General features: G+C 36.6%; 1 protein-coding gene across 7 annotated transcripts in view; it reads right to left on the bottom strand.

Moving 5' to 3' along the window:
- CSNK1G3 (casein kinase 1 gamma 3) overlaps nucleotides 1–10,139 on the bottom strand; it is a 56,496-nt gene extending 46,357 nt beyond the window's left edge. For 6 of the 7 annotated variants that reach the window (XM_062513817.1, XM_062513814.1, XM_062513816.1 and 3 more), the window contains exons 1-2: nucleotides 9,429–10,139; nucleotides 5,630–5,670 (exon numbers count right to left, since the gene is read on the bottom strand). In XM_062513817.1, the coding sequence (XP_062369801.1) occupies nucleotides 5,630–5,670; nucleotides 9,429–9,606 (219 nt within the window). In that variant the 5' untranslated portion in view covers nucleotides 9,607–10,139. Of the gene's footprint in view, nucleotides 1–5,629; nucleotides 5,714–8,504; nucleotides 8,526–9,417 lie in introns of all 7 variants that reach the window. The other variant, XM_062513818.1, reaches the window with a different exon arrangement.
- Nucleotides 10,140–12,620: the final 2,481 nt, after the last annotated feature.

Raw genomic sequence — 12,620 nt, 5'->3', positions numbered from 1 at the left:
TGGGCAAGGAGACAAAGGCAGCTGAGGAAGAGGCTGAAGCCAGAGAAGTGGTTATAGGAAGAAGTGTAGGCAGCAGTTGCTGCAGAAAGAAGCTGCAGAAGAGGAGCCCAAAGGGATACTGAGAATCTGAGGTTTTCATACAGGTAAATGACCCTTATAGTCCTGGTCCCTCATCCAGTGGGCTGCCAGCTGATCAAAGGGTAGAGGTTTCATGGAGACGGAGTCCAGATGTCAGGAGACAGAGCTGCTTGCTGCTGAGAGGGATCAGGAAGAGAGGCTGATGGCAGAAGGGCTGTTTGTTGTCGAGCACGTTCAAATTGACAGGCTTCAGGCAGCTTCAGGATGTGTATGAGAGAATCCTTAATGAGGAATTGCAGGATGTAGAATCTGGATTCTAGACCATTTCTCTTGCAGTGAACTGCTACAAAATGGTGCCATATATGGTAACCAAAATATCAAAGTTATTGCAGGGTAAGTTAAATGAGGAGTAGAAAGATGTATGCATGCCCACCTCAAATATGGAGTTTTGGACTAATCCAAGTGGAATTTGTTAGTCCAGGTACAGGCAAAAGAACACAGTTTTAAAACAGTAGTTCAGGTATTTACCCAAGCCCAATTCCACCCAGTGAGACAATGGCAGCCACTTTACTGCTCCAGTAGTACAGGAATGGACCATAAGAAACTGAATCAATTTTATATTTCACAAAACGAAAGACAAATCAAATTAAACTTAAGAACCACCCAGGACAATCAGTTTTAGCAGATTTTTTGACTATTGGAGCAGTGACTTCAGAAGCCTGTCAGCAGCTATTTGTGGATAGCTACCAATGTCCATGATAAAGAGCATTGTGCTCACACCACTGGATAGCACTTTCTTTTCAACCACTGGTTTAGGACAAGGCATTTTCCCTTCTTTTCCTACAAGAACTCTGACAAAGCAATGACTGATGTTAAAATCGGACATTTTGACCACATGTTGCTGTTGTTCCATAATCTGTACCCAGCACTACTGACCTGAGATGTTTCAGCAATGTGTCCTTTTACCTATACCCTGTTACACAAGAATTATGGTAGTAAGACTCCAATTTACCTTGGGAGCTAATACAAGAATCTGTAGAGAATATGGAGGCCTAACAGCTAAGGGCTTTGCCTCACCCTGCCCTGCTTCTCACAGGAAGTAATTAAAATTCTTTCTGTTGCCTCTAAGTTTGCTTGCTGTGATGTTTACCACTTGTAACACTTGACCTGAAGACCTCCCGCGAAACAGAGCTCATACTTGGTATTAGAACTTTGAATAGACATACTTGCAATAATTGTAATACGACCAACACCCCATATATTTTTCAGTGTAGCACCTGGTGGCAGGAATTAGCCTGCCACAAAGCCACAAATAACTATCCTAAATTTTACTGACACTTAAAATTGAAGAATTAGAAAATACACAGCCTCTTTGGGGTTGGCTTGTAGGAGTTCAGATGAAAAATCTTCTTCCTAACAGTAGAATACCAGGCTAGATGGAAATGCAGTGTCTGGATTCCTTTCCTGTGTCTTAACAATGCTCAATTTGACAACACCTCGGAGATGGATGTACCATTAGCACACCCATTATTGAACAAACATTATGTGAGATGCTCAGCCTCACTGAAGGGGAGTGCTCTGTCACCACCCACAATCCTACAACTTCAACTGAAGAGGCCTGAGCAAAGATTAAGGAAGCTGCTGACCAGATCGCTGAACAATTCCAAACACTGCAACTAAAGAACTGGTTCAATGAACCAAGCCTTGGACACAAGATTTATTTTGTTTCTAAATCATGGGGTGGGAAAAGTGACACAAATGGGTATTGCAATATTGGTGGGATTTCTGGTTTTAATGATGAGCATAGACTTTATTAGCAACTATAATTAGCTGCGTACTGTCTTCTGTTTCCTCCCTCTTCTAGCCTCCTCTCCAATGAGATGAGCCATATGCCCAACCAATAGTAAGGAATGTCTGAGCCACTGGGTGGTATGGAGGACCTTGCATAAGCATGCTTTATCTCAAACATTGTGACTGTTCTGGCTGGAAAGCTGTGAGTGGAAGAGAGGGTCTCGATGAGGTGGGGCAGTGCACTGCTGAACCAACTCCCTGCTCACTTCCTCACCCTGCACTCACTTCTGGGAGGAGGGCTCCAAGGGCTTGCTATGCATCCAACAACAAAACAGCACAAAAAAAAAATATCTCATTAATGTAAGAGGCTGTACTATGAAAGGAAGCAGACTGGGCTCCCCCACTCTCTTTTTCCTCTCTTTCTCTTTCACTGTGTCACAACTCCAGCTCTGAACCAGCCACACAGTGAGACGAAGGCAGGATCTAAGGACTGATGATATTCTTTGTTCTCTTCCTTTTTGCTTTTATTTCCCTTCTCCCTCCCTCCCTCTGAGCAAAGCAAGGCTATCACTTTTTATTCTGTACTCCATACTGAAGTTTATTGTGGGAATGGGGAGTTGTGGAAATGTGGTTTGTGAGCCAGCACCTTTGAGTATTGTGTTGAGGGAGTTCACAGTTTATTGAAGTGTACTGTAAAAATCACAGGCTTGCTGCCCAGCACTTGTGGAAGTCTTCAAATGTAAGGACTTGTTAGCCAACACCTTTTAAGCATAAATAGTAGGCTAGTTGCTGGACATGAGGTAAACACACAAAAAAAGAGCTCCCTAAAGCATGTCCAGTGTTTTCACACTGGATTCATTTATAATGAATCATGGCCCCTGCTGATGGGTCATGACATGCTCAAGCAGAAATTCCTTTAGCTAGTCTTTTGGCAGTGGTTAAGCATTCAGAGAGGAGGTAAATTTGAGCAGTGGAGAAATATGTCAAAGGGAAAAGGGAAAAATAATGAAGATGGAAAAGCTGAATAGTGAATAGGAGGTTTAAGTCAAGTACAGGGTCACGCAATAAAAGTAGTACATCTAACAATAAGAAGAGGTGAGCAGGAAAGGTAGATCTTTTACACACCAAATACCTATTGCTAAAGAAGCACCTGATTACAAGGAATCAGTTTGTATACTAAAAGACCTTCAGAAACATACAAACACCACTACACAGTGCCAAATTGGTAAAAGCCCAGTTCTTAAGAATCTCATTATAGCTCTTAAAAAAGTCTATTCTAACATCTCAAACTGGCGTATATCCCCAACCAGACCAGGTGATAATGAACTAAGACAGATTAAGAGGAAGATTCCGGAACTGTACCTGTTCTACCAAAATAAATATGCATTTACATATAAACACTATACTTTAAAATGCACGTACAACCCTCAGACCTCACATAAAAAAAATAAGTTATTTTTTTACAGAAAGTCCTGAAGCTGCCCTAAGTACCATAACAGGAGTATGCTTATATAATTTTGTCCACAAAGGAAATATTAATTCAAAAGAAACAGTTTGAGTCAAAAAAGCACTTGTAAAAAACACTTACTTTTAACATTGGAAGCACTCCTGAAAGCCACTGTATAAACACAGCCATTCACTGCACTTGAGAGAAACCCACACAGTCCTCCTTCACTAGAGTATGTGGTTACCACTGATACACAAAACATCTGGCACAGCAGATGTCTTACTGTTTAGAAGACAATAGTAGGTAAACATGCTACCATGAGGAATGCAAATACAGTTTTAGGATACTGCAGGAGAGATCACAACCACACCTGCCAAGGGTAGCTGTTTAAACTATAAAATAAACTTAATTCTCAGGTAACCTCATTCAGGATGGCTAAATTTGAACTACAACAGGTGCAAAACAGAGAAAGTTAAGCGTGTCTCATTTACAGTAACTAAACAAGGGCTAAGCATAGGCTTAACAACTGCTCTGAAAGCACAAAAGTAAAAGTGACAGAGAAAACGAAAGCTTACATTTAAAAAGGAAAAGGATGATATGCCACTGTATCTAGAACTGTTAGAAAAAAGTTCTGGCACTGTTTCAAATATGAAAACAGCAGAAAAAATAATACTAAATCCAAATAAATCCTACAGTTTGAAGCAGCTGCTTTTAGCAGACTGAAGCTTGTGACTCAAATTCCTGCCAGTTTGGAAACATGGATGTTATCTGAAATACATACTGAAATAAAAAAAGGGAAAACCATATTAAAAGAATCCACTAGTTCTAACTGCTAATAAATGTATTTTTATCTTACTATGATGATGGAAGCTCCAGAGTTGATTTTAATTATGATTCCTTCATCTGTTTTTCATTGCAAAGACATTATATTATTTTCACTCCACTAATGTAAGAGGATAAATGGAAAAGTCTACTACACATTCAGAGTTCTTTCAGCACTAGTAAATTACAGATATACTTAACTATATTAGTTCTTTAGTGACTTCAAACTAAGTTACTTCACGATTTTTACTCAGCTGAGAACAACCAGCTCTAAGATTGAGATATTTGGAAACCAAAAAAGTAAATGTTGCCAACGAACAGTATCATCTGTGACAGCTGAAATGGGTTGAAATGGTAGCCAAGCTTACTAAGTTCCATATGTTATAAAAACACTTTCACCAAAACTGATCAGACAAAAATGTTCTCTTGCTCTACATGATGAAGTAATCAGTCTTAAAAAACCCCACTAACTTGCAATGTATTTCTACATGTGCTTTGCAGTAGACAACATTTAACTAGAAAAAAATCTCAGACTATTTTCAACTTTCACCAGACATAAAGAATAAGTTCAAGAAATGTTAAAAAAAGAAAGTGTAAATCTGATTTAGCACATAATAACCCTCAAAACTGTATGCAATGTTGCTCTCTCAAGCCACAATTTGCTTGTTTTAAAAATTTTACTACTCCCAAAATCAGTACTTTCCAATGCAAGGAGAGAAATAGCCGTATTTTTCAGGAGTTTATTACATGTTTGTAATGCTTTTCAGATTTCTTATCTAAACCCATGCACTTCTGTTCCCACAGTTTACCTTTCACTTTATGAAGCCATACTATGCTATGTAAAAAGTGCTGCACTACTGCAGCAGCACCAATTAACTGGAGTCCTAAAAGGCCTTCAATGATAAAAAGTAACCAAGTAAACTGTAGTTCTGATGACTGAGAAAAAGCCGAACAATGACACATTAACATAATATCCAGAAGTATCATGTTTGCAAGAGAAGTAAATGTATTACACAGCATTGCAAATAAAAACATGTCTACCAAGGTGATGTGTAAAGATCAGCAGTCAGAGATGAAAAATACTTGGGGGCAGGAGTGTGGACATTAAAACACATGCAGCCTCAAGAACTTCTGGATTTTCTCTGTAGTCACCTGATGTTAATACTCACCGTAAATCTGTTGTTCCCCCACTTGTTGGGTAACAAAGGAATCTACCAAAATGGCTGCCACAGAGCACATCCTTGAAACAGCATTAAACCATTACTGACTTTGCAGAGTTAGCCTTGATAACAGTGTCAACAATTAAAAACTAGTTTTACTCAATATGGCCAAACTACACAATTACATCTATCACTAATTGCTTTTATCTAACGCAATTAAATAATACAAAACTATTAAAGGTTTCAATTAAAGAAATCAAACGAAAAACATCTGAAAGAAAAACTCTGATTAGTTACTCATCCCAAATCCTTTTAAAAAATATTAACTTACCAGCTTAATTGCCACATAGTCATTTGTGTATAAATTTTTTCCTTGAAAAAAGAATAAAAACAAGAATGTGAGACACTGGCTTTGCTGTTCAAGTAAATGCCATTTAAACATCAAGAAAGTTTTCAAAACATTTTTCATCTAAGGTGCTAGGTCTTCTGGCAGAGACTTAGGAAATACAGGTTTATTAGTCCAACACCTTATTTTACAAATAATTTTTCCTTGAATAGTGTAAGTGGTGGAAAATTCAGAGAGTTTCAGATATTTCAGCAAGTCTGTGATACTTTTATGTACTAAAAAAGCTTGAAAATTGGTAAATCACAATAACCAGAATGTGATATTCTACATTCACATAATTATTGCTGAAAGCTATTTGAAATTTATTTTTAAATTACCATATAATTTTGAAACATCACCCACTAATTAAAACTAGAATTAACTAGTTAGTTAATTGAGGACTATTTTTGTTCCTCAATTATCTAATTTACTAAGCTAAAAGTTAGAACAGGACAACACTCTTGATAGGCTTATACAACATGGAAAAATGCATCTAATGATTTAAGAGATTCTGTAACTGGATAAGAACTTTTCAACAAGCATCACTTCAAACTGCATGCAATGACTAAAATGCTAAACAAGTTTTACAGATGTAAAATTTAAAAAATAGCAGAAAAAGGATAAATTAAGTTGTCACTTCCAACACTTTTTGTCTCGTTACAATCTTCAAATGCATTTAGTGTATACTATTCTTAATGACAATCCTTCTTTTTTCCCTGAATTACTCAGGTCTGAATTTCCTACAGTTAGCTCAGTTTTGTTAAAGAAATCAAATGGGGAAAAGGCACAGACCAAGTCTAAAAAGTTCCCTGTGAAGAGTGTTACACAGAATCATAGAATATTCTGATTTGGAAGAGACCCACAAGGATCACTGAGCCAACTCTTAAGTGAATGGCCCACACAGGGAACCCATGACCATGCTTTGACCAAGTCAGTTACACCAATAGTCAAAGACTGAAACGCTAAAGCTCTCTTATAAAAAATAGATGCATTAAAAACTTGCATCTCTTAGTGGATCAACTTCACCAAAAAAACCCTAACCTAAATTACCTGAGGGCTTCAGAACAACAAACACAAAATCAGTATGAGTAGCATGCTATAATCTGACTCACAAAAGGAAGTGTACTCCAAGACCTATGTAGGGACTAGAGTGGCTATCCAGCCATCCTAAGTACTCCTTATCTGGTGATCATACCAGCTATATTTTTGATAAAAACTGTACTTGGTTTCAAGTTGTTTCTGTTTCTTTGCATGGTACTACAATCTATAAGACACTGACATAAACTCTTGCAGGAACTCTGCTCATTACATTTCTTAGATATATACATCATCTACTCTGAGTAAGTAACAAATCCAGTTATTGTTAAGTAACTGGACATTGAGCTGCAAAAGCTGTAATAACACATTTATTCTGACATAGCGTTGGAAGGGACACTAACTTTCCAGGTAGTCAGTCAGGACAATTGTCTCTCTAAAATACAGAAGACACATATATATGACACCTCTGTCATCTGTCCATAAGCATACAACAGGTATTGAGTAATGCACCACTTGCAACAGCAACAAGTTCTCACACTACATTATCAGTTTATCTTAACTATATCAGTTGAATTTGGGTATAACAAAGAGTCTTAAAATTAGCAGCTCAATATCCAAAACAATTTAGTCCTTTGCAAGATAATGGTTGAACATCACAGACAGTAATTTGCTACACAGAACCAACTTCCCATTTGATTTACAAGCCACTACTGAAGTCTGATCAGCACCTTCTTCTCAGGTGGAAGAACAACCACTTCCAATACATAAGTGATTTTTTATCTTCTGAGCACAACATCATTCTACAACCTTCTTCCTCTTTTAAGTCCCTCAGGTCTAACCTCAGGATACATGCCCAAAATCATATTCCCATCTGCAGAAGTGCATATAAAAAACTAAGTGCATGTGTGCATCTTTGTAGAAAGGGTGCACACTAAGTGCTTGATACTGCAGCAAAGCAAATTAAAAAAAAATTAAAAATTAAATCAGAATCTATAATAGCAATATTAACTCTTGCTTTCAGTAACTTACATTTAAAATATCTTACCTCACAAAAAAAGCCCAAATAAATAGGGATTTGAAATATCTAGAATATAAGCCAAACCCACAGATATTAAAATGAGAAAGGCTGCATTTGTCCTGGTGACTGTTGCAGGAGAATACACTACCCCATAATCTTCATCCTATTCCTTTGACTTGTTCTATTTTATTTCAGTACTATCAAATTAAGTCTCAACTGCTTTAATATTGCATTTAAAATACATTGTTTCACTGGAACAGCTGCAAGTAAATTAGTTAATCAGTTACTAACTTTAATCAGCTCTGTATTTTGTGACCAAAATAATAGACAAAAAAATAAACTTTATTAGTTTGCAGTTGCTTTTATGTGAAATTAATCTTCTTGAGAGGTTTGAAACAAATATTCAGATTTGAAGACAGTGTGCAAAAGTTTGGGACGTGAGCAAGAGCAATTCTGCAGTTTGGATTTGTGGACTGCAAAGTCCTATAAGCAACACCGCAAATGTCAAAATTGTAACAATTTTCTTTAAGTATTAATAGTAATAACAAGAGCGCCTATTACTGAGACAGCAAAATTTAGTGTCCTAAGTCAGAGCTGCAGCAATATTTTCTTTAATTCCTCTGATTTGCTAAGCTTGTTTACATCCTGACAGCCCCCAGAATGCATTATATTGAAAACATATTTTATGCAAGCACTATACCACAAATATTGTCTGAAGGACAATGAGTGTTAGTTCTACCATAGGCAAAGATCAACAGAAACAACACCTGTACAGCCCACTATCCTCTCAAATATCTAACTTTGAAACCCACCTCTATTTAATGCATGAAGCACTTTAACTCAAGCCTTCTAACAATACTAGAATAAATTCCTGCAATTAAGTGTCAAGTTCTACTTAATAACATATACCTGAACTTACACATCTTGAGAACCCTGGCTAATCACACTGTCCATCCTGGAATACAAGCCCCCAAAACTAAACATATAGTCCTCCAAAAGCGCACACCCATCAGTATCTATTTTAATAAATGTTAACGTTTCCAGCTTTGCTGCACAAATTCTTCAAAATTCCATAGGTCCTTCTCAGTCTGTGCTTTCTCCACCATCTGATTTTCAGCCATCTGTTCAGCAGAGAACTAGAGCACCTGAAATATCCCAAATTTTCTCTACAGATGGATTCTCACTGCCCTGTTCAATAGCAACTCAATGTTTAGCCTCACTACATTAGAAAAGAAACCAAGGAATTTCCAGGCTCACTGGTATTAAAAACGCTGTAGTACCTGGTTACAGTATCTCCAGATCTGCCAGACCTACAGGACAGGGATGTGTCTCATACATTTAGCCCTAAATATACCTCAGTAAAGTGCTTCAGGAAGTCATAAGACTGCTACAATAACCATGACATAACTTCCAGCATCTTGGAAGAGAAACCTGACTGAATTTAGGAGAGCACTGCACATAGAAAACATTTTAGTCTCAGAAAGTATCCTGCTGTACAGACTCTTCATGTCATCAAGCTTGTACTAGCCAGTGTAAAGCCATGAAAGATGAGCTGAATACGTCTTGTACTTCTGAAGCTTTAAGGAAGTTTGAAGATCTGCACAGTCATCATAGAGAAATTTTCTTGCCTAGACTGCATAAAAATGGCCTTGAATAATGTAAACTGAAATAAAGAAACGAGGTTCTTACCTAACCGCAGTTCTCCAAAATTACCGCATCCAATTTTTTTACCAACTCTGAAGTTAGGGCCAACCATTAACACTCCAGAATTTGAAGAACCAGTTCCACGTGAATTATGACCAGATCTCCCACTAGGCCGTGCCATTCTTTCATCTGGTTTGTCTTTGTCCTTCTTTTTATTTTCCATGTCAAGTTTACGGTACTCCACTTTGATTTACTCCTCTTTTTAAAAATCAGTATAAGCAAATTCTAACTGGACAATGTGAAAATGTTTTCGTTCTTCACATCATGAGTGAAGGGCCCAGCTGGTTAGTGTCAGTAAGCAGTCAACAGCAGCGTCTTCATCCTCTTTGCAAAGCCTTGGTGGTATCTGTAGTAAAACGTATCTCCAGAATGCACGGCAGCAGCAGTATTCCCTAGTCTTTAGACAAATTCTGCTAAAAGAAAAAAAAAAGTTATTCAAGAAACTAAGATTCTTGTACAAAATTACCTTTCCCTTCAATTAGTCATACAATTAAACTATAACTAATTATATTTGCTTTAAAGCTCTATGAAAAGCACTACTTTAGGGTAAATTTTATTCCTAATATGTAACAGCAAGATACATTGGTGAAAGAAGTGTGCTAAAATTTCAACACGCCATTGTTTTTCAAAAAACAACAAAAAAACCCTATAAAATGTCTTCCTTAATAAACACAATTAGCGCTTAGACATGCTCACTTCACCTTATGCCAGGTCCTCAAAAGAAAGCATTTTATTTATTTTCCCTCAAATAGTATCTGCTGTTTTAAGCAAATGCTCAAGCTGCACAGTTATCGAAGTTATAGAAATAGACTGTATTTTCTGAATTGCAATTTCTGAGATGCACAAATAATAAACTCATGGTAATGACACTTGAATTCCTTCAGTAACTCCTAGAATGTAAAAATAAACTGTATTTACTTATTCTCCCCTACAACCATCATAAATCTTCCTGCTTCCCTTCTTCCTTGTTTAGCATCATTGCCTAGACACTAATTCCTACATGGATTCTGGCAAAAACAATGTTATGTTACTACTGTAATAAGGAATAACAAGCAAGCTTTTGTTTTTAAAACTCAGCTATAAAGAACACCAGATATTGTTTTCTATTTGGTAACAGTTGTGTAAAACCCCATAATTCAGAAGCGTTTACATAGGCAAAATTCAACAATGAGCTAAATACCTGTCCAAAATTATTTTCCTTCTTGCTTCAGTGTTGGGAATACACTGCAGTAATGGAGAACCTCCTCTGCAAAAGTGTATTTTGTGTGCTACAGCCTAGTTTAAAGGTAGTCACCAGGAGTGTATTTTTAACACTTTGATCTGAAACATTTTTATTTTCTAAGCCAATTTCTCACAAAGTTACTCACATCACAGCTTACCACAAAATTTCAAAAATCAAACAGGTAGTAGTAAAACATACCAAATAATATGACCTGTCACATGAAGAGTTGCATCTGCTAAATCACACATAGTTACAGCATAGTTATAACCAGATGAATTTAAAAAATCATTAATCAACAGCTGACTAACCTACTACCTGAAAAATTAAGTACATGGAAATTTGTTTGGCAAATACACATGACCACAATACTGTGAAAGGGGGAATGAAAGGCTTATTCTAAGAGAAATCAAAAAACACAAATGCAGATTGCAATCCAAGATGACTTCCTTAATGCCAGGGATAAGGACTTCAGCAGTAAGTAGTGAAAGCTGTGGTGTTTTATGGTATAGACAGAAGCGTTTAAGAGAAAAAGATAGGCACATTGCTACATAATGTTGCAGGCTTTCAAGCACCACCACCAGATATCCTAAAGTCACCTTCCAAACCACAGATCTCAGAGGAACTGACTCAGTGGGAAGCAATAGCTAATTTTCCTTGACCCACTATGCTGCAAAAGCTAGTGAAGAAATAAAAAAGTTAGACATTAAGTGTGTTGAAGCGTGTGTTGGAGAACTTCAAGGTCACCTTTCAGTTCTGATAATGAAGGTCAGCACATTTGATGCAACAGAATGCAGTAAGTATTTTAGGTACCAAAGAAAAGAAGACTTATATTCCATATCTTACTGGCTTCCTCAGAAAGAACTAAAAATAACCAGCCTAGAATATTTAGTGTACCCAATACATTACAAGCAACATCAATTTTGATTTCCAGAAATGTGTGTATTAAATGGACAAATCTATTACACAGTAACTTATGCCCTTCCCTTTCCTCCTGCTGAACCAACAGATACTCCAGGTACATTATGGGTAAGTGCTCTTTCATAAAATGAAATTAGTACCTTTTTATAAGATACCTGCTAAACAAACAATACAAGTCCCACACATTTTTCCAATACTACATATCAAAAGGAAGACATGCAAGCAGTCCTGTCAGTTTCTCCAGGACACATGTGTTCTCTTACATTTTCCTAATAAAATAATATGTAACTATCTCAAAATAAGAACAGCAGTTAAGACTTTCTTCATTCTGAAGTTCCTGTACAATATTTCATTATGTATTTACCTTAAAAATACAAATTTTTCATGGTTATATTTATTTGTACTGCACTTACCTATGACAGTGTTACAATGTTGATAACAATATCTTTTCTTCACCATGATGCTCACATTCTATAGGAGAAGCATCAAAAGGCAAAGAGACATTTATGTAGTATTTGCAATTATTTAACATGTCAAAATTTCTGACACAGAATGAAAGTACAGTTTTTGGAACTGCATTAGTTTTCTTGGACTGTTAAGGAAGACACAGTAGATTTGTCTGAAAGACTCAACATATTTTTTTAAGACTCAGAAGTCAGATATCATTCAAAGTTGCACATCATCTGAGGTGCAAAAAGAATACAGACAATGTAAGCATTCTAAATGATTTGCAAAATAATTTTCTTGATGTATGATAGGTATGGGCAATCTGCCTGAAAAACATGCCATCCTCATTTCACAGCTTAATTTTCTGTTCAATTTTCATTTTTTCATTTCTGTCTACATGCATACTTAAACTATAAACTTCAGCCCAACATCAGGGAATATTGTTAGGATTTAAATAATTGTTCTTAGTTCAAAAAAGGATATGACTAAATATCAGGATAATGGCAAACACACCAGCAAAGGCAAGTTGACAAAGCAATATCAAAGGAGTGAAATGAGTATGCTCAAGTATGAAAAGGCAAAAGAAGCTA

This window comes from Cinclus cinclus, chromosome Z (assembly GCF_963662255.1).
Source record: "Cinclus cinclus chromosome Z, bCinCin1.1, whole genome shotgun sequence".
Taxonomy (NCBI): domain Eukaryota; kingdom Metazoa; phylum Chordata; class Aves; order Passeriformes; family Cinclidae; genus Cinclus; species Cinclus cinclus.
This window is presented reverse-complemented; position numbering and strand designations above follow the sequence as displayed.